Source organism: Myotis lucifugus, unplaced genomic scaffold (genome assembly GCF_000147115.1).
Source record: "Myotis lucifugus unplaced genomic scaffold, Myoluc2.0 scaffold_26, whole genome shotgun sequence".
In the NCBI taxonomy this organism is placed as follows: domain Eukaryota; kingdom Metazoa; phylum Chordata; class Mammalia; order Chiroptera; family Vespertilionidae; genus Myotis; species Myotis lucifugus.
Window position 1 is genome coordinate 9,550,274 of NW_005871074.1, and position 23,324 is coordinate 9,573,597.

At 36.5% G+C, this 23,324-nt stretch overlaps 1 protein-coding gene across 1 annotated transcript; it reads left to right on the forward strand.

The window, feature by feature from the left end:
- Positions 1–6,026: 6,026 nt before the first annotated feature.
- On the forward strand, positions 6,027–22,523 carry IDO1 (indoleamine 2,3-dioxygenase 1). Its single transcript, XM_006086253.3, has 11 exons — positions 6,027–6,049; positions 6,244–6,392; positions 10,465–10,560; positions 10,675–10,791; positions 13,988–14,106; positions 15,731–15,745; positions 17,808–17,907; positions 18,451–18,568; positions 20,363–20,414; positions 20,869–21,017; positions 21,965–22,523. The coding sequence occupies exons 2-11, from the start codon at positions 6,297–6,299 to the stop codon at positions 22,315–22,317; spliced, it is 1,215 nt and encodes a 404-aa protein (XP_006086315.1). The 5' UTR covers positions 6,027–6,049; positions 6,244–6,296; the 3' UTR covers positions 22,318–22,523.
- The last annotated feature ends 801 nt before the right edge of the window (positions 22,524–23,324 follow it).

Here is a 23,324-nt window from a genome sequence, read left to right on the forward strand (position 1 = left end):
GAAAAAAAATCACATCACATCAAAGGAATCCCCCATAAGGCTATCAGCAGTTTTCTTAGCAAAAAATTTGCAGGAGCAGATAGAGTTGGATAATATATTCAAAGTGCTGAAAAGAAAAAAAAGAAGAAGAAGAAGAAAAAACACCTGCCAACTAATACTAGGCAAAGCTGTTCTTCAAAAATAAAAAAGCAATATAAATTTTTATAGAAAAACAAATGCTGAGGGAGTTCGTTACCACTAGATCTGCCTTTCAAACTGATATGAAAAGGCAATATATGCTTTAGTAACATGAAAGTAAAAACTCTGATAAAGGTAAGTATAGAATCACATTCAGAATACTGAACTACTCTACTAGTGGTGTGTAAATCACTTAACTCTAGGATAAAGGCTAAAAGACAATGTGTTAATAAATGCACAATATGAAAATATGTAAATTGGACATTGGGAACTTAAAATATGGGGTAGATTTTTTGTATGTAATTGAAATTCAGCTATGAGGTTAAAATAGACCATCTATAATAATAAAAGGGTAATATGCTAATTAGACCAGACATCTTCTGGACGTCATTCCGGATGTCCTTCCTGATGAAGCCAGGGTCAGAGGGAAGCCAGCTGGGTCCCAGTTGCCTGCAGGCAGCCCAAGGGAAGCCAGCCTGGTCCTGGGTGCCTGTGGGCAGCCTAAGGGAAGCCAACCCGGGTCCCAGGTGCTGGAGGGAAGTTGGTGCCGGCAGCCAGGGGAAGGAAGGCCTACTCTTGCATAAGTTTTCGTGTATCGGGCCTCTAGTTATTATTATAAAATGGTTTGTAGAAACCTCATGGTATCCACAAAGCAGAAGTATTTATTATATACAAAATATGAAGAAGAAATCAGTATGTCCTCTTTGAGGAAGTGTCTATTCAGGTTCTTTGTCCATTTTTTTTAATCAGATTATTCTTTTTCTTTTGGGTATTGAGTTTTATAAGTGCTTTATAAGTTTTAGGTATTAACCCCTTATTAGATGCACCAGCAAATATGCTCTTCCATCCATTGGCTTGTCTTTTCACTTTGTTGATTGTTTCCTTTGCTGTGCAAAAACATTTTAGTTTGATGTAGTTCCATGTTTGTTTTTCTTTTGTTTTCCTTGCCCAAGGAGATATGTCAGAAAAAAATATTGCTATGAGACATGTCCAAGATTTACTGTCCGTGTTTTCTTCTAGGATTTTTATGGTTTTGACTCTAACATCTAAGTCTTTTAATATATATATATATATTTCAGAGAGGAAGGGACAAGGATGGAAAGAATCATTGATAGGCTACCTCCTGCATGTCCCCAAATGGGGATCAAGCCCACAACTGGGCATGTACCCTGACAGAGAATCAAACTGTGACCTTCTGGTTCATAAGTTGATGCTTAACCACTGAGCGACACCAGCCGGGCTAACATTTTTAAGTCTTTAATTCATTTTGAGTTTATTCTTGTGTGTGGTGTGCGAAGGTGGTCTAATTTCATCTTTTGTGTGTATCTGTCCAATTTTCCAACATCATTAATTGAATAGACTATCTTTAGCCCATTGCATGTGTTTTTATGCACTGTTGGTGAAAATGCAGATTGGTGCAGCCCTTGTGGAAAGCAGTATAGAATGAACATCAAAAGATTAAAATTGAAAATGTCTTATGTTCCAGAAATTCCACTTTTGGGAATTTACCCAAAGAAATTTGAAAGAATATATGCATCCTTATGCTCATTGCAGTATTTTTTTTTTTTACAATAGCCAAGATTTGCAAGAAACCCAAGCAATCGATAGATGAGTGAATAAAACAGCTATGGTATATTTACATAGTAGAATACTACTCAGCTATAAGAAGGAAGAAAGGTTTGCACTTTGTGACAGCATGGATTGACTGGATTACATTACCATATGCTAAGTGAAATAAGCCAGTCTGAGAAAGACAAGTACCATATGATTTGACTCATGTGGAATTTAATCCACAAACTGAACTAAGAAGCAAAATAGAGACAGACTCATAGATAGAGAGCAGGCAGACATCTTGCAGGGGTAGGGAGTGGGTGGATAGAGGGATTAATCAAAAAAGAAAAAAAAGAGAGAGAGCTCTTGGACAACAGTGAGATGATTGCAGGGAGCAGGGTGAATGGGGAAAAGAATATATGAGTATAGAGGGGATAAATTGTGATGGAAAAATAAAATAAAATAAAGGAAAAAAAGAAGGTATCAAACCATACACTACAAGAAATCATCATATGACAAAGGAAGACCACACAAGAGAAAAAAAAGAAAGGAACTACGTAAGAGCCAGAAAGCAATCGACAAGATTCACCAGTGAAGTTTAGTCCTGGAATTTTAAAGATTTTAAAATTGATTTTTAAAGAGAAAGGAAGAAAGAGGAGAGAGAAACATCAATCTGCTGCTGTCTGCTTGCCTCCTACCAGGGATTGAGCTCACAGTGCAGGCATGTACCCTTATTCATGGTAGTCTCTTATGATTCTTTGTGGGTTGTTTTTTTTTAATTTTTGTTTGTGTGTGTGTGTGTGTGTGTGTGTTTGTAACATATCCTTTTTATTTCTGATTTTATTTACTTTGAGTTCTCTTTTTAAAGATTTTAAAATTGATTTTTAAAGAGAAAGGAAGAAAGAGGAGAGAGAAACATCAATCTGCTGCTGTCTGCTTGCCTCCTACCAGGGATTGAGCTCACAGTGCAGGCATGTACCCTGAACAGGAATTAAACTGAGCCACACCAGCCAGAGCCTTTTTGAATTGTTGTTGTTGCTGTTTGTTGTTGTTGTTGTTGTTGTTGCTGTTGTTGTTGTTGTTCTTCCTCTTCTTCTTCCTCCTCCCCCTCCTCCTCCATTCCCCCTCCTCCTCCTCCTCCTCTTCCTCTTCCTCCTCATTCTTTAGTGAAGCTAGATAAATATTTGTCAATTTTATTTATTTTTTCAGAGAACAAGCTCTAACTTTCATTGATTTTTCTATTGTCTTTCTATTCCCTATTTCATTTATCTCTGTTCTGATTTTTCTTATTTCTTTCCTTCTACTACTCTTAGGCTTCATTTGTTCTTTTTCTAGTTTTTAGAGGTGTTTAGTTTTTTTTCCTCTGAAATTTTTCTTGCTTCTTTATGTAGGCATTTATCACTATAATCTTTCTTCTGATAACTGTTTTGCTGCATCTCATCAATTTTGGTATCTTATATTTTCTTTTTTTTGTCTAATCGTATTTTTTAATTTTTCTCTTGATTATTTCTTTATCCCATTGATTTTTAAATATTGTATTTTTGTTTTCTAATATACATTGTAAATTTGTATCTAATTCACATTTTTAGTTTCTCTATTGAGAAGGTATATTTTTCATTAAGTTACCTCATGGAAGATGGTTATAATATGTATCCTATCAGGATTGGCATCTGTTGGTTTTCTTTTCCACTAACCTTTGGTCAGATTTCCCTGGCTTTTTAATGTTATGCAATTTTTTATTATAATACTGTGATGTGAGGTTCTACATTTTATTAAAATCCTCTGGAGAATGCTGATTTCTTTGTTTTAGCATGCAATTTTGCTGGTTAGGTTCTGACCACAAGTTCTGCCTCATCTACCATATAACTTAATTTCAAAGTCAGCTCAAAGCCTTTTCTAGGCTACTTCTGTCTTCTGGGTACATGTGCCACTCAAGGTTAGTCTGGGATTTGGGCAGGCATTTACATTGTAGTTCAGTTCTTGAAGTTTACTATACTTCTTTGGATCTCTTCTGAGTGTGCTCATCTCAGTGTAGAGTCCAGAACTTATGACAGTTCATAGAAGAAGTAGGGAATGTCAATTTTTATTTCTCTTTTCTTTCTGATTTCTTTCCCAATCTTGGATGCTTCACACATTTTTTTCCAGTTTCACTGTTCGTAAAGATAGTGTTAACTTAGAGTTTTAACTTACTGTAGTGTCATGCAACCCTGCATGGTTGAATCTGATTTTTTTTAAAATCTTTAAATTCTTTATTAGTTAAGGAATTACAAATGTGTCCTCACCCCCTCCCCATTAACCCCCATTAAGATGAATAAAGAATGAGGATCAGTTGAGAATGTATTTCAGAAATATAAAAATCTTGAAGTTTGAAGATGTTAAAAACTTGGAGATAAAAAGTAGAATAATGAAGTATTATTTTCCTGCAGTCAAATGTAGAATAGATTTAGTTAAGTATTGTATAAGTAGAGTTAAGAAAATCTTTTCAAGACATGTTTCTTTTATTTATTTCCCTTTATTGATTAAGATATTACAAATGTGTCCTTTCCCCCCCCCCAATGTCCCCTCATCCCCCCAATCCTGCCCTCACGCTCACCCCCTGTTGTCCACATCCATCGCTTATGCTTATATGCATGGATACAAGTCCTTTACATGTTTCTTTTAAATAAATAAATCCTCAGAGATTTTTATCCAGTGTCGAGTAACACTCCCTCCACGTTCTGCGTGGAGTAGGGTTCGGTACCTGAAAGAGGAGCCGCACAGCAAATGAGAGAAAAAGACACGAGATAATTTTGCAATATTGGAGGACCAGGGGGGCAAGTCCCGAAGGACTTCCTCCTGTGCTTAGGTCTCACCAAGCTTTTATTGATCTGGGATGCACTCATAGCATAGCCCTTAGGCAGGTGACCCCATTAACAGGCAGACTAGCCCATCAGCAAGGATTTACATAATAATAAATGGGAGAGTAGTTTCAGCTACCACTGTCTGGACAAACAGAGGTGGCGCCTAGCTCCGACCTTTGCTAGGGTTTCAAAGGCACCCAGCCTTCAGGGGGTTTCTCTGTCTATGCTTATCAGATAGTGAAGGCAATAAATGGACTCCGGCAATCCAGGAAGAATTATCAAAAAGTTCATTACATGACTTTGTTTAGACTCACCCATAAAAAGATTCAGATACAAAGAATGAATATCATAGAAATAACCACTTATTTTCAAATTCTCAATATTTTGTTGATATTTTTGGCTTTTCTATCAATATAATAGGTCAACATTTTATTTTTTATTTATTTATCCATTCATTTATTATTTATTTATTTTCTCTTGGAACTGGTTTCGGTAATAGCAGCACCATGAATGATTCATTTTAAATATATGAGCTCTTGTGCTCTCATTCTTGTATAATTTCTGATTTGGTTTCCCTTACCCTTATTATAAAAAGACCATTTTCCTGTAAATCTTCATCCTTAAATGCCTTATTGTAAATAGGGAAGAACAGTGTGAGAACCACTCCTAGAACATAGTCATACAGTCATGGACTATTAAAATTTATTCCTAACACAGATAAGCTGGTTGTCAAAACTGCATTATCTCTTAATGTACTGAACACTAACTCCTCTTCTGCTTTTGATTATCATATGGAATGATATGGCTACTGCTTTTGATTCTGCTTTTTTAGCAAGATTGAAACATTGACTGTAAGTTCCATAGATCTGCAGATACCCTGAAAACCTTCATCAAATATAGCCTTAATTTACATTTTGAAAAAACAAACACACATTTTCAAGGCAGTTTAGCCCTCCTTTCAACATTTAACGTAAACTATTCAAATGTAAAGACTTGCCTCATCAGTCCCTAGAAGTCTGATATAGTAGAGATGGAGGAAAACCTGCCTTAAAATGACTTATTAGGAATATGGAGAAGAAAAAACTTCATCATCATTGTGAACACAGATCAAAGACTGGGTAAGAAAAATGGAAAGGTGAAGAGCTACTATCTTTTCAAATTTTTCATGTGCTACCATTTTTTTCCTGCTTCAGAGTCATTAATAGTTCAGTATATTTCATGGCTGCTGAAAAAAGACACTAATATGTTCAAAGAACCCTGATAGGCTAAAATAAAGCCAATGACAATAATAACTAAATGATAATTTAGGACTTTAGACATGGTCATATTTATCATTTTAATTCAGAGATTTAAATGATTCCACAAAATAAAAAAAATGTTTTCTTCTGGTCCCCAATTTTCATGACTTCTTTTAAAATTTCAATTAGGTGCATTCTGACTTCCTCTATGGCAGTAAACAGACGATATTCCCAGTGATAAAGGTTTGCCATGAAATATAAATGTTTAGTTTCTTTATATTGTGAACAGTGATGCTTTTGTGGTCTTATTGTTTGTCAAGTTGCAAATAAAGAAAATGGAAAATGAAACTATTCCTCCAAAAGTGGAAGTAACTTCTTACTGCCTATGTGGGATGCTGTGGTCATGCATGACCTGTGGCAACCTTTGTAATAAATAGATGCTCTGAGACTTCTCACAGACTAAGGGAGGCCAGAGAAGCAGACTGCAAGAATGGCACATCAAGCATTTCCTATGGAAAGCTCTTGGGGAAATGTTGAAGAATACCATATAGATGAAGATGTGGGCTTTGCTCTACCAAATCCACTGGTAAGAGAGGGTACTTAATTATGGCGAAAATATTTTCTTATTATTACTTACCTGAACAAGCTGATTTCTATTTTAAAAATGTGGATTAGTAATTTATACTGAAAAAAAATGGGTAAAGCAGAGTTTTAACAAATGATTCTTACTTGACGTTCTTAAAATTTTCAAACTAGAAATTTAGTCTTAGATGTACTACTTATCTTACACAGATACAGAGGGTGATGAGATAAGGACACAGTAGAAGTATTTTGGTTTAATACAATTGTATTTTCTGAGTGAATTTTGAAAAAACACACACAGTAATGACTGATTCATGAGTCAAAGGAATCCCCTTTCTTAGCTGGTATACCTTAAATTCTACAAAGTGTATGTTTACTAGTATACTTTGATTAGGTTTCTGAGATGGAGCATCTAACAAATGTGTTATATTAATATTGTTTATTGTCACTAAGCATAAGAGTCAAAGGAGTCAGAACTACCTTTTTTAAAAAAAATTGTTTTGTCTACAAAGACTCATAGATAAAGAGCAGGCAAATAGCTCCGTGTGGGGGTGAGGGGTTTGGGGGGTGAGAAGGTTGAGCCAAAAAGGAAAAAAAAAGAGAGAGAGAGAGAACTCATCGACACAGACAACAGTATGGTGATTGAGGGGGTAGAGGGGGATGGGTGGAGGTGAAAGAGGGCATAGAGAGGATAAATGGTGAAGGAAAAACTAAAATAAAAATTTTAAAAAGTTTTGTCTACAAAGTGAAATGCGGGTCATGTTTACCTTAACAACTACATTTCCCAAATTTGTATTCCAAAGACTGCTATGAAAACTCTCTTATCATCAATTCAATATTTTTATTGTCAAATATTTATGTAACATTGTAAAGCCAGTTATAAATATTGACTTTTCCATCTTCACAACTATCCTAAAATGTATGTTGTTATTAACCTGATGAGAAATGGAAGCTGTGCATAATTTAAGTAATTATCCAAACTCACAGAGCTAGCAATGGCAGGGATAGGATGTGAGCCTAATCTCTCTGGCTCCAGAGTCCATGATCTGAAAACCATCATACTCTGCTGACTCTCTTAAGAGATAACTAAACATGCTTCCCTTCCTCACCCCCACTCTTGGATTTAACAAGACAGTGAGATTCTAGGAGAGTATTTCTAGGAACCAGTTACATGTTGCTACAATAATGTATGTCAATATGTCCCTGTTTGTGGTGCAAATAGAGTCCACGCTCTAGAAAACACCTTTAAATGCAACAAACACATTTTTAGTCAGAGCTTCTAATCTAACTGTACTTGGAAAAAAATATCCCAATAATTTCTTGTGTAATACAGGCAAACCAAGAGCAAATTCTTTCTCCCAATCCATTCTTTTTTCTTCAGATTATTAAGTTAATTTAAGAATACGAAGTATGGCTTTTAATTTTATTGCTAAAAACATCTAGTTTACTTTATATTTACAAATCAATACTCGTCAGACTTGCTCCCTCCCTATACAAGCACACACAATTACCAGATTGGCTTATTTCAAGGATGTACTTATCAATGGTACAGTTAAAAAAAATCTTTTTCAGAATCTACAAAACCTCATATTTAGTCTCCCTCACCACCCCCCACCTTCCCAAAAAAGTCAGTTCTCTTAAAAAATAAAACACACTAATTATGGAAACCTCTACAACTGATTCCAAGGGTTAAAGCAAAACCCCAGACAAAAAAACAATGCTGCCACTTGAGATGCTTAGGAAGTTAGATTCAATGATTTGAAACATACACCCCAAAGTTAAGGGTTTCTTTATGTTCTTTAATGAAGATATTTTCTGCAAATAATAAGCTCAAAAACTTCATCCCATCTCTTATAATCAATAAGCTTCCTATTTCAAAGGAAAATAATGTCTACTAATTCCATATGGATACAAAATACATTCTCTAGTCTAGCATAATTGAATGGTCCTCTTATTATATTTCATTTATTTGTATCATACCATATAGGTATCCTATGAACCAGAAGTATATTATGATTGAATTTTACATTTGTTGAAATTTCTATGAAATATTACACTAATCATGATATGTAACAAAAAATGAATTTCTGTAATCTGGGGAAAAATAACAACCAATAATTTGGTGTGCTATGCAATGAAACACACAGCAAAAATATATATGAATAATAAAAGCACAAGAGCACAGCATTTGTGTGGTTAGGGAGAATAATTCAGAGTAAACAAGAGAGGTGACTCGATAGCAAATATACTGCCTAGATCTTTCTTTTCTAAAAATCTGTTCTAACAGGGTAAGACTCACCAATTGTCTGCAGCCCCTGAAAATGTTTGAATTTTATAGTATATTAGAGGCCCAGTACATGAAATTCGTGCACTTGGGGGCGGAGGTCCCTCAGACTGGCCTGTGCCCTCTCACAATCCGGGAGCCCCGTGATCAATCGCCCCATAGAAGGAGGCACCACCCACTCACTGCAGTGCCACTGACCAGGTAGCCTGGGCCTCCCTCTTTGGGGTGATTGTGGAGCCCCCCAATTGATTGCCCTGCCAGCCGGTGGCCTGGGCCTCCCTCTGTGGGACTTGTGGGACCTAGGCAGGCCTGGCACAAGTGGGTGTCATAGTGTGGTGGTCCAGATGGTCGTTCTGCTGTTTGGCCATTCAGTTGATTTGTATATTATGCTTTATTATTATAGATTTGTCTTCTTGTTTTATATCTCATTTATAATATTAACTTTGTTTTGCAGCTCAAAATTTCACCCATGTTTGTTTGACTTAATTTCTTGATTTGTACTCCATCCCCAGAGGTTAGCATTGGTTACACCAAGGGCATGTCTGGAAGTAGCTTTGAAGAAGAGATAGGATCAAGGCATATGGGGAGTTGTCTGAGGATCTGAAACTCATTTTAGAGTGTTTCCTAGGTCTTTTGTTTCTATGTTTCCCTTAAACTGAGATTATAAATATAAGATTCAAGGAGACACTTCCATTTGGGTTTTATTTGAACTTATTGGGCAAAAAAATAAGCCTACATGAACCAAAGCAGGATATATATGCCATTTCCTATGTGTCCAGTACTGTGAAAAGTCCTGTAGGAAATATAGAATTAACAGCATGGTAAGACCCTTTCCATCCGGTAGTAAGATGTAAAAAGTGCATGGGCTGTTGAAAGATAGAAACAAACTTTAATCATAATAAGCTATATATACCAAACAAGGTAGTAAACTGCCATGCTTTCCATATTTATGACATTGAGACAACAATGTTTTGGGTCACTACAATAATTAAATAAGAAATTACTGAGTGAAGTACCTAGTCTACTACTGATCTGATACATTAAAGATCTAATATGCAAATGGTCATCACACCCTCGGACCCTCGTGCCCTTGCGCCCTCATGCCCCCACCCTGGCGCCAGGCCAGGGTACCTGAGGCTGCACGCCTTGCCCTGCGGGGCTTGACAGGGGTGGGGCCGGCTGGGTCTGGGTCTCGTGTGATTTCGAGGCACATGTGGGTGGGCGGGGACTTGACTCTGGATCCCGCAGCATGCCCCAGACTCTGACAGGAGGGAGATTTTCATATAAATTTTACTAATTTTCTTTCATCTCTAACATTTCTATTATAGAGAAAGGGCAAAAGCAATATTAAAATATTTTCCCTAATTAATTCCCCTTTAATGTGCACGAATTCCATGCACCGGGCCACTGGTATTGAATAAATCTCATTTTTCTTCTATTTAAAAAAACTTAAAATCTAGCTGAGTAGAAAAAAAATCAGTTATTAAAACATTACTTAAAATGGGAAAAGGTATGTAATAATAGGGTTCATAATTGGGAATATGAGTGTAAACTGCAGTAGTCAGGAAGATTTTAGAGGAAGTTTGGAGGTGACCTTTGAAAAAGAGGCAAATGAGAGTGCTTGAGAGAAGAGGAGGAATGCAGAGAAGGTGTTGATAAAGCTAAATAGGCAAGTGTGTGTTGGGGCTTCATTGAAAGGAATTGATTTAGAGTCAAGACAGACTATCAATGGAAGAAAAGACTATTTTACAATAATTTCCACTGGTGAAAAAATGTCGTATTTTTTTTAAAGGAGGAACTACCTTACCCTTATGATGCCTGGATTTCCATTGCTAAAAATCTTCCTGACCTGATTAAGAATGATGAACTACGTGCAAAAGTTGAGAAGGTTTGAGTAACTATTACATTGGTCATCTTTCTTATAACTTAATATTTTTATTTGTTTTTGGATATATAGTATTTATCCATATTGATTTGAGTCAACTTCTTCATTTATTTTCAGTTACCAATGCTCAGCATCGATGACCTCCAAGGACACAGGTTGCAGCGCCTTGCACATCTGGCCCTGGGGTGTATCACCATGGCATATGTGTGGGGCCAAGGTGATGATGTCCGTAAGGTGTGGAGATTTTATATTTCTTTTGCTCCATGAAAAATTTACATCCAATTTACATTTTTTCATGATGTAAAAAACATTCAAAAACTATTATAGCTGCATTTTGTGAAGCTTGGAAAATAGAAAAAGAGGTAAAAATTATTCACTGACTTTGTAATTTCAACTGTGATCATTATTGAATTTTTAGTGTTTTACTAATTATAAAACAGTTGTTCCATTCTGTGCAAATACGCATATTTCTGCTTCTTTCACTTAATTTATATTGTAAGCATTTTTTTTTTAGTTACTATACTATCGTACGAGTCATCATTTGAAATCACTTTATAATTTTTCATTAAGTTTATGAACTTTATTTATTCAATCTGGTATTGAAAAATACTTTCCTTGTTTTTAGTGTTTTACCATTGCAATGCGATTCTATAGTCATTACATTACTTTTGGGAGATATAAAAATTATATAGCTATTCTTAGTTAATGCTAAAATGCTATCTTGCATCTGTCAGCATGGGAGAGAATATTATATATTAGTTTCATTCTACTCTCATCAACTTTGAATTTAAAATAATATCAGCTTGTATTTTATCTGGCAGCCCTAATTACATGAAAACAATACAGGCTGCAATAATTAACTTTAAATCACAGAAAAAAAAGGGATAAAACAGATTCCAAAAGCACCTTCTTCCATTTAAAGTTTTTCCTTTTTTAACACATTGCTTATTTTTGCTTTTTCTTTCCATGATTTGTTAAAGTATAAAACAATTCATGTACAGTCCACCTAAGCGATGAGACCTCCCCTCACACCTACAAAAGAGGAAAAGTTGCTCTGCATAACCACGGCACACCTTTTACTTCCTGATAATCATGAAACTGCCCTGTCTAGTTTTGTGATGACACAAAAAGTTTAAGATCAGCTCCAGTCCTGCAACCTAGCTTAACATTTAGCTGAGTGCATGGTCTCACTGGACTTGCTAGAATCTGAGTCTAGCTAAATACGTAGGCATTATATATATATATATAAGAAATCTATAATGCAGCATCAATAATACAGCACAACATATTCTAGGTACAGATGTATGAGAGTCCAGGGGAGTTAAACAAATAGTTGATATTATCATGAAATGCTTCAAGAAAGTGGAATTTGAATTAGTTCTGGAAAGATTGGGTAAAGCTTATCCAAAGAGAAGGGGAGCAGAAAAGAAAGCGAGACTAGAAAAAATGTGTAGACCAAACTGTCCATAGCAGAATCAAAAGAAAATAAATTTACTATGTTGAAGATCAGAATTATAACATAAAACATAGAAATGTATTTTATAATGTATCCAGTTTTGTGTGCCATATTATGTTGAAAGAGATATTAGGAGCTGGCAATAAAAAATATATAAAAAGATTTTAAAAAGCCGAAACCGGTTTGGCTCAGTGGATAGAGCGTCGGCCTGCGGACTGGAAGGTCCCGGGTTCGATTCCGGTCAAGGGCATGTACCTGGGTTGCGGGCACATCTCCAGTGGGAGATGTGCAGGAGGCGGCTGATCGATGTTTCTCTCTCATCGATGTTTCTCCAGTTTTGTGTGCCATATTATGTTGAAAGAGATATTAGGAGCTGGCAATAAAAAAAATTCATAAAAAGATTTTAAAAATTTAAGTAAAGAAATTGTAGGAAGGATAAAGTAAATGCACAAAAAATAAGCTACATCAATATAAAGCCCATTTTTTGCTGGAGAATTGGCAAGAAATTATCAATTGAGTTTCTTGACAGTTGTCTGAATGTCTATCATAGATTAGGATGTGTTTGAACATTTCCTTTCTTTTTCCTAAGTCATTTCAAATTACTTATTTGATTAAACATTTCCCCCTCTGTTCCCTCTTGATCTTTTCTCTAATTCAGAGAGGAACATGGTTTATTTCCTTTTGAAATATGTGAAAAGCACTTGCCAAACAGAATGTTTCAATTCTCAGTGACACAAGGTCTGCAAAGGGAAGCACACATCCAACTGTTCTTTTAATAGTCAATGATTGGATTCTAGCATTTTTGTTATTTTGGTTAAATCGTCATTTCCAGATGTGTTAAGCTAATCTGATGCCACTTGAATTACAGCTCCCATGGTTTTTACAGAACTGTGGAGTGGGCTTCATAGTCCTACCATCTCTACTACTGAAGTCCCACCGCCCACTGTGCCAGATGGGCCACATATCCCTGTCCTTTGCCTGTTAGATATGCAAATTTCAGCCATTGGCTGCTGATGATAGCATGACTATAATTATTACATGGGGCCATCTCATTATCAACCAAATACAGTGGATAAGAAGTCAGGCAGATGAAAGGCAAAATATCAGCTTATTAACTAATAGTTGGAGAATGTGGCTTGAGTATGTTGCAACCATGGACCTGCTGAGTGTACTTACCCATCAGGATCACCCCCATGGAGATAGGAGCCTTTTACTGTGTGGCCCAAAACATGCAGAATTCTGCAAGTAACAGGTTCCAGAGAAGAAGAATTGAGGGGAAAAGGAGGCTGAGCTGTAGTTTCACTCCCAAACCCAGCACTTACATAAGCTTCTGAGGAAGGGTGCGTGAAAGAGCTGAGAAAAGCCAACAAAATCACTCCAGCTGACATATTTTGCATGGAAACACTAAACAGGTGTAATTCCTCCACCCAACACAGGTAAGCATTCAAGACCAAGCATTAATGCCACTCTATGGGGAGTTTTTCTAAGAAATCACCCCGTAGAGGGTTTCTGTCAGCCCTGTGCTCTAAGAGCAGCCATCTTCTTACACTTTTAGTATGTATCACACCCAAATGCCTTCATTACAAATGACTTTGAACTTCTTTGAGACAATTAATTATCTTTATGTTATGGGTGTATAAAGAGTATCTTGCATAGAGTAGTTGCCAAACTGATATTCATGGGATGGATAAACGAATAACTCACAGGGTCCTTAGACAGTCAAGGATACAGCCCTTGTTCTCCTTGCTCTCTACCTCTGTTTTTCTCTATGATTAGATTATGGCCACATCAGTGCAAATCAAAAACCCAAACTTTTGACAATTAACCAGGACTAAGTTATAAAACGAAGAAGAGAAATTACATTTGTTTGTTTTCAAAGTGCCATTCCATATAATAGCTCATATTTGGCACTCAGGAAGCAGAAGAAAAGGTAAGGCACTTCAAAGTCTACACTAAACATTATGTTTTACTTAGGTCCTGCCATGCAATATTGCTGTCCCTTACTGCAGCCTCTCTGAGAAGCTGGGATTGCCTCCCATTCTAGTTTATGCAGACTGTGTCTTGGCAAACTGGAAGAAAAAGGATCCCAGTGGGTACGTAAACAGTGATTATATTAAAAGCGAAAGGAGCACATGCTATTTAGATCAAAAGGGGGTTAGTCATTGGTTTAATTTTTGGCAATACAGCTTTATTTTATGTTTGGGGGTAAGGTTGTTTTGAAGTATCTATACCCACAAATGTATGGTACATATATGAGAGAAAGGTATACAATTAACATACAATGAAATGCACAAATCCGAAATGTTCAGTTTTATCAGCCTATTATAATCACTTGTGTAACCCTAAAAAAGATACAGAATATTTCTATCACCTCAGGAAATTTCTTCATGGCTCTTTCCTTTCAATTCCCTTCTCTAACCCCAGGTAAATATATTCTGATTTGTCATATCAGAAGTTAGTTTTTATTGCATTCTATAGTGATGAGATCATAGAATATGCAGTCTTTGTGTCTAGATTCTCTTGATTAACATGTTTGTGAGATTCTACAAATTTAATTTTTAACCATCAAGTTGAGTTTAAGAATCAACATCTTCAGCGGTCAATGTCTGGGTTTCTTAGAGCAGCCTGCTCAGAATTTAGTGTCGGGATCTGTTACAATAAAGGGATAATGGCTCTGTTTGTATATCTACAAAACAATATTTTACACATGAGAGTGGTCAAAAATGAAAGAACTTGATTTAGGAAAGATTTTATTATTTAAAACTAGATTGACTATTTATGTGTATTACATATTTAATTTTAATCCTATACAATAAAGAGCTGATATGCTAATGGTTGTGACACCCTCATGCCATTACGGCTGTTCAGCAGGAGGCTGGTGCACGGTGGGGTGGAGGCGCAGCGTTGCTCCGGAGACGGGCGGAAGCAGGGAGGTGCCCAGAGGAGGCAGGACCATCCCATGTCAGGGAGGGCGGGGGTGAGAGCCCATAGTAACCCCCTCACCAGTCCTTTGCCACCCACCGCTTGCACTCAGAGCGCACCGCTGTCCACCTGCCAGGGGAAGGAGCACAGCATGCCCACTGCCAGGAAGCAACACTCAAAACTCTACAGCAGGCGCGAGGCTTCCATGCTCTCCTCTGGTGCCATGATGGGGCAGTGGGCAGGTGGCGGGGGCGGGGAGGCATGCGCTGGTGGGCAGGGCCTCGCAATTTCATGTGCTGGGCCTCTAGGTTTTTGTTTTTTGTTTTTTTAAAAATATATTTTATTGATTTTTTACAGAGAGGAAGGGAGAGGGATAGAGAGTTAGAAACACCGATGAGAGAGAAACATTGATCAGCTGCCTCCTGCACACACCCTACTGGGGATGGGCCCGCAACCAAAGTACATGCCCTTGACCAGAATCGAACCTGGGACCTTTCAGTCCGCAGGCTGACATTCTATCCACTGAGCCAAACCAATTAGGGCTAGGTTTTTTATAAAATCCTAACTTAAGTGTTTTTAATGACTACTTGAAAAATATAAAAATCAGATTTTTTATCTGACTATGTCTTACCTTTAGTAGTACAATTAAATCTAATAACATTGTTTTATAATAGACATTAAATTTAATAATAATAGTATTAAGTCTAATAACTATAACTTGAAACCATTTGATTTTTAAATTGTTTTTTTTTCTCTCTTCCAATTGGTTCATTGCTTTATTGCTGCTTTTATAAGGCCCATGACTTATGAGTAAGTATTTGGTTCTTATTTTAGTGTAAGAATTATTTGTTATTTAAAGTGAATATAGGTTTATCAATATATTCCAAATGTATTTTTTAAAGGTCAATTTAATTCAGGCAAAAAGTAGTTCAAGTAATTGTTTAAAGAGCAAATAATCCCAGTCCTGAATTGTATCTATGACTGTGGTGTGACTGGCTGTTTGATATTATAGCTATAGATATATATGAAAGTAATACTTGCATATATATAAATGTAATTAATAGGTCTAAATACAAAATGCATATATCTGTATACCTATCACTTAATGAACTCAGTGGCCAGAAACATTAAGCTGTTCTTTTTGACCAAATTCTTGCTTTATTTTTATCTATATATTAAGCAAAGGCTAATAGCTAGGGAAATAAGGTAAATGTCATAGGTATAAGCATGCCCTGATGAATGGGGAGGAAAGGAGACATGTGAAAATTATGTAAATTGATGCATAATGAAGGGAAGAGGTAAGAAGATGAAGTACTGGAAGCTCCAACCAAATAAGAGCGATAAAGGAGGAATCCCTATATTTAGTTATTTAAGCGGAGCCCTCAAAAATAAGTAAGAATTAGCTAAAAGGAAAAAAAATTAATGAGAGTGTTCATAGTGGAGGATAAAACAAGAGTGAGGATAAAGTAAGTGTATTCCTATATAATAAAAACCTATATGCTAAGTGTCCAGTCATCCGGTCATCTGTTCAACCAATCAAAGCATAATATGCTAATGATATGCTAAGTGTTCTGTTGCTCACTATAATGTGCACTGACCACCAGGGGCAGTCAGTCAACCAGTTGACCAGTTGCTATGATGTGGACTGACCACCTGGGGGTAGACTCTCAGACTGGTAGGTTAGCTTGCTGCTGGGGTCAGGCCAATCAGGACTGAGAGAGATGGGCTGGACATGCCCTGGAGCACTCCTGCATCCCTTCCCTGCCCGATCATGCACCAGTGGAGTCCCTCGGCCTGGCCTGCACCCTCTCGCAATCCGGGACCCCTCGGAGGATTCAGAGAGCTGGTTTTGGCTCGATCCCACAGGCCAGGCCGAGGGACCCCACTGGTTCATGAATTCGTGCACCTTACCTCTAGTAATTTGTATAATTTGTTAACTAGTATCACCCCAATAAATTCAATAGAAAAGAAAAAAATCTTGGGACATTATCAGAACTGAAGGAAAGCTGGTGTTACTGATAAATGAATGGTGAAAGTAATAGTATGAGAAAGAAATGAAGACATAATTTTTTTAAAAGATTATGTGGATTTTTGGCTATCATAAGAGATTTAAACAGTATCTTAAAGTAAATGGGAAGCTAGATAATGTTTTTAAGTGAGAGGATATTATCAGTCTTATTTTACAGATGAGAATCCTAATGCAGAAACAGAAAGAATATCAATGTTTAAAGTAACAGCTACAGAGTGGTCTGGCTTCAGAGACCATGAATTTAACCACCATGAAACTCATGGATATACAGATACTGAGACCTGTTTACATCAATTCAAAACTTCAGTCAGAAAGTAAATAGGGTCTATTCAGTTATTTGAATTTGTCAGTCAATTCCTTTGTAAGGCATATATAAACCACTGAAAAATTGAATCAGATTCACAGATAAAAGTATGGATATGAATATAGTTATTTAAGCACAAAGACTACTTTTTAAAATTAGACTGCACAGATATCTCTGTAAACCCTGAGGGTGTGTATATGTACATATGAGTATATGTATGTATGTGTGTATGCATATATACATGCATGTGAAAAATTAATGCAATAACATAAATGGTCTTGGAATTTCTAGTTCCAAGTTCTAGAATGGCATTTCAAGTCCCAGCTTAATCTTCTGTTAATGATATGATCTTAGACAATGGACTTAACATTAATATTCCTGACTATATATTGGAGATAGTAAAACCTGTAATACTTATCTCACATGATTATTTTGAAAATAAAACAAGACAAGTAAGAATGTTTAAAAACTAGAAAGTAGTCAGCAAATATACCCATATTCTTGCTACATCTTTGACTTTTTGGACTGATTTTTCTTAGGAACATGGACATTTTGTTTTCATTTCCTGGTGGGGATTGCGGTAAAGGATTCTTTCTGATTTCTCTATTGGTGGAAATAGAAGCTGCTTCTGCAATAAAAGTATGTCAATCACCCTGGAAAATTTGTATCTTAATTCATATAAGCAGCGAAATTACTTAGTAACCACTCTGTTATGTATGCATAAAGTGACTTTATCCTGATTAACATAATGTTTGATTATTTAATTTGAGGTAAAGGATCATCTGGCAGTAACAAATATTTTATTTATTTTTTGTGCACTGTGTAAAATGTAAAATGTAGGAGCCATATCTTTAAAATCAAGTTTGAAATCTCAATAAGAGGAATATTTTCAATGCAATTTACATGGGAACTATACCATTTAGTGACATAAATCTAATGGCTATGACTATTAGAAATAGAAAGGTATAAAACTCTATAAACTTATCTCTAAATAACAAATTTAGAAAGACAAGACCATGCTTAAGGATATATAAGAAAATTAGCCAACCAATTGGAGAGTACTCAGCTCAAGAAAGAAGTGCAAAATCCCAAGTTTAATACAGGGATTAAGATTTAGGAGGATTTTATTCCATGCCACTGTTTAATGTTAGAAAATCTTAAGTGTGTTGTGTTTTTTTTAAGGTAATTCCAACTATATTCAAGGCAGTACAGAATCGGGACCGAGATACTTTGAAAAAGGCACTGAGTGATATAACTTCTTGTCTGAGCAAAGCCCTTAAAGTGTTTCACCGAATTCATGGTAAGTATTTTATGCAATGTGATGTTGTTGGCCTCCTACAAATGTTTCTTACTATCTAAGATATAGCGTTGTTGACAAAATAGAAACAAAGACACTCTCACTTAGAGCGTGTGCTTTCATTTTATTGTATCTCACTAAATCTTTATATTTTTCAACTAGTAGCTTTTATTATGTTCATAATATAGAGAAGGGAATTTAAATTCAGAGAGATAAGATAAATGACTTAATATTACATAGGTAGTAAAAACTGTAGCTAGAATTCCAAGCTGCATCTATTTTTAAAATTTTTTTAAAGTTTTTATTGATTTCAGAGAGAAGAAGGGAGAGGGATAGAGAGATAGAAACATCAATAATGAGAAAGAATCATTGATTGGCTGCCTCCTGTATGCCCCCTACTGGGGGTCGAGCCTGCAACCCGGGCATGTGCCCTGATGGGGAATTGAACAGTGACCTCCTGGTTCATTGGTTGACGCTCAACCACTGAGCCACACTGGCTGGGCTAACCTGCATTTATTTAACTCAAAGAACCATCCTTACCTCTCACTAAAAACCTTGGAGAAAGTTGTCAAGGGTTCAGACTGTTTTAAATTCTCAAAGACTTATCTTCTGCTTGATAGGAAGTCTATATACAAATTCTGCTTTTTCACAAATTAAGTAAGAAACAACAAAGAAAACCATTGAACTCAAAAGTAATTGCAAAATGACTACAAAACAATAATGACCAAAAAAGTATGTAAGCATACTTTGCAGAAGAAAATTTGTGCTACTGGGAGGCCTTAACAAATATGTGACTGTGTCACTGGGATTTGAGTTACTGCTGAGTGGTCCTTGGTAAGAAGACTAACTCTCAAATCGGAGACATTAGCTGCCCTGGCTGGTTTGGCTCAGTGGATATAGAGCAGTGATGGCGAACCTTTTGAGCTCAGCATGTCAGCATTTTGAAAAACCCTAACTTAACTCTGGTGCCTTGTCACATATAGAAATTTTTTGATATTTGCAACCATAGTAAAACAAAGATTTATATTTTTGATATTTATTTTATATATTTGAATGCCATTTAACAAAGAAAAATCAACCAAAAAAATGAGTTCGCGTGTCACCTCTGACACGCATGTCATAGGTTCGCCATCACTGGGATAGAGTGTCAACCTATAAACTGAAGGGTCCCAGGTTTGATTCCAGTCAAGGGCACATGCCTGGATTGCAGGCTTGATCCCCAGTCTGGGATGTCCAGGAAGCAGCCTATCAATGATTCTTTCTCATCACTGATGTTTCTCTCTCCCTCTTCCTGCTTCTCTGAAATCAATAAAAATATATTTTTTTAGAAAATCAGAGACATTAGCAAGCTTTGTGTATGTGTATGGGAGGGGGGTGGGTAGGGATGTGGTCCATAGGACTGTTGGGATTTTTGTTTCTGTTTTTCTTTTTGCTCAGATCTGTTTGTTTCTTTATGGAAGTAACTTATCTGTTGTGTTAGTAAGCACATGAAGTAGCCTTAAAGAAATGCTGACTGTTTAATTGATCTGAGGGTGAGTGGTAGGTGGATCCAGGCTTTTGTACACAAGCTGTGAGCTAGCCCTGTGGTCGAACCCCTTCAGGAGGCACAAGAAATGAGTGGGGCTCACCTGGGAGAGGGCAAGGGAGTGAGAGGTTGTCCTCAGGGCCTTTCTCTACAAACACTGACATGCCTTTCCTGCAGCCTCTACTGAAATCTACTGTCAGGTGTTTAAAACATCTTAATTTACCTTTAGAACACTGATGCTACTTAACTAAACACATTCTATCTTTTTACAGAATATGTGGACCCAAACCTGTTTTTCAATGTTCTTCGCATCTACTTGTCTGGGTAAGTAGCTTTATGCTTGAATTTTTTTCTTATATAATCAACACAAAGAATACACAAGTCCCCACTGATGGTTACCACTCTCCATTGTGTTTAGAAAACATCTTTTTAAGATCCTAAAATATGTGTTGTAGACAAAGAATAGACTGTTCCCTCTGTTAATACTTGGCGAGGTGTATGCTGGAGTATGGGCAGAAAAGCTAGTCATTTTAAAGAGAGAGAGGAATGATCTTTGCTAGTGCAAAGGTAGGTTCCATTCATAAAATACTCAGGCCAAATTTGTTCAAAGCCATATTACTTATTATTCTCACACATGCACATGGGTGGAAAGGGAAATATGAAAGAAGAAGATTGAAATCTATCCGGTGTCACCTTCCATTCTCCTCTATTGGAAGATTTCATATCTGAAAATTTGGCAGTTATTCCAAACAATGATTTTCTTTCCTTCCTGATCTAGCTGGAAAGGCAATGCCAAAATGCCAGAGGGGCTACTGTATGAAGGCTTCTGGGACACCCCAAAAATGTTTGCTGGGGGTAGCGCAGCCCAAAGCAGCATCTTTCAGTGCTTTGATGTTCTGTTGGGCATCCAGCATAGTTCTGATGAAGGTGAGTAGAAAATTACCTTCTCATCAGCATCCTACCTGAGCTTATCCGGTACTCTTAGGAGAATCAGTAAAGTAGAGCTTGTGTTGCCATCATCCCATTTCACAGAGGAAGAAGCAGAAAGTTAAAGAGGATAAGTGACTGGCTCCCTGTTAACCAGCTAGAAAGTACTGAACCCAAAACTCAAACCCAACTTTATCATCCTCTTGATCTTAACATTTAAACATATATTTATAAAGCTTGATGGACTATGATAAAACCTATATGACAGGTTCTGAAATGTACAGTCAGATTCAGAAAGAGAAAGTCACCTGCAAATGAGATAGGACTGTGAGTAGAAATTGGGGAGGTGGAGTCTTCAGTGATAAGAAGAGGATTAACACTGCTCTGATTCAGCCATCCTGCTGCCCCAGCAATCCAGAGGTAATGCAACCAACCCACTTTAGAAGATAAGTCACATTCATTAAACTCCTAAGAGCTTATAAAAAGGACTTCTTTTCTCTTTTCTCCTAATCTTATATTTAATAGGTCTAGGTGAAAATATGCTTTTTTTTTCTTAGTTCATTCACTTATTTAAAATTATCTTTTAAACTTTCTTGGATTTGGTTTCATAATCTGTCAAGTACAAATTTTATATATCATTGACTTCTTCAAAGGATCAAATAGAGTAGGAAAGTGAGAAAGGAAGCACAAACAAAAATCAATATTATGAAAGAATGAGTTTACCTCATCAGGCTTTCAAAATTAAGCATATTTTACAATAACTGCCATTATTAGTAAGAAGACTAACAGCTTTCTAGCAGGATGGTTATAAACTCATTGTCTTATGCCACACCGTTGGCCTGTCATCTCCCCCCCGCCCCCACCCCGTGACCTCCCTCTGCCCTTCCTCCTTGGATTGTGGAAAGCTTCAGTTTCTCTACTAACTCATCTTTCATTTGTTCCTTCAGCATCATCTGCTGAATTCCTCCAGGAAATGCGAACATATATGCCACCAGCTCACCAGAAATTTCTTCACTCATTAGAGTCAAAACCTTCAGTTCGCGAGTTTGTCCTTTCAGAAGGGGATGATAGCCTACTGGCAATTTATAATGGCTGTGTGGATGCTATGGTCTCCCTGAGAAATTACCATTTGCAAATAGTAGCTAAGTATATTGTGATTCCTGCAAGGCAGTCCAAAAATACTCAACCATCTGAGGAGCCATCAGAATCAGAAAATAAAGGAACGGGGGGCACTAATGTCATGAAATTTCTAAAGTCTGTCAGAGATACAACAAAGGCTGCCCTGCTGAAGGAAATTTAATCTAACCCAAGCAAGGGTACATTTTGTCAAGACAAAGAATGTCTGTATGTATTACTGCTACTCATTATATCAGACCCACAGATCAATTAAAATTCCTCTCACTTCTTAATACTACATTATAAATGATTTCAAAATAGTTTTTCTGATGTCTATGAATTCCTTGCATAAAAATAGTAACAAGAAATTATATTAGAAGTGTTATGATCTATATAATTAGAATGCAATAATAAAAAAATTATGCATAATAAAATGTCTAAAAGTGGATTTATTCATAACTACAATTAAATATTGCTCCAAATGAGACCTACTCCACACTGCTACCCATCAAACAGGGCAGAGATTCTTGTACTTTCCATTTAGTAATATCTCAACTTTTCATAATTACCTATTTACTCATCTATATTCTCATTACAATATAGGCTTCGTGATACCAGGGACTCTCTTGTTTACAAGATCCACGCATCTCTAGTTCTTAATAGATATGTAACAGATATATTAGATGAATACTTAAAAGATTGAGGGAATATGTGAATAAATCAATATGTGCTAACAATAAGACACATTTGGAATTTTTCCTAGGAGGTCAGAGTTATCAGGCACTCACACTCCGGCGTGAAGTTATTTAATAATGGAATCTGAGAAACTTAGGGCTGGAGAGAGACTCAAAAATCATATGAGCCAAACTTGTTTTAAAGATGACAAAGTTGAGGCTCAGAAAAGTGAAGTAACTTACTTAGGGTCACAATCAGTTATAAATGAGAGAGTAACTTCACTTTTTTGATAACTCTCCTTTTTCACTTGACTTGGAGTAAAGTAGGTGAGAGAAGAAGCACATTTTGGAAGGGAGAGGGGGAGGAAATGACTTAGCAGGATCTCATGAGGTAGTAGATGGTTCGCCAGAATTGGGTATTCTGTTAAATATGAAAAGAGGAAAAAGTCAAGATTGTACGGGTTCAAGATTTACACACACTTTCAATTTATAGTCTGCCCAGCTCTCAGGAGATGGG

What these genes read in the sequence shown, in the direction of transcription:
- IDO1 (XM_006086253.3), top strand. Translation starts at nt 6,297, where the DNA reads ATGGCACATCAAGCATTTCCTATGGAAAGCTCTTGGGGAAATGTTGAA. An exon ending in AGTGTTTCACCGAATTCATG is followed by an intron (nt 18,569 to 20,362) that starts GTAAGTATTTTA and finishes ATCTTTTTACAG; the next exon opens with AATATGTGGACCCAAACCTG. An exon ending in CTTCGCATCTACTTGTCTGG is followed by an intron (nt 20,415 to 20,868) that starts GTAAGTAGCTTT and finishes TTCCTGATCTAG; the next exon opens with CTGGAAAGGCAATGCCAAAA.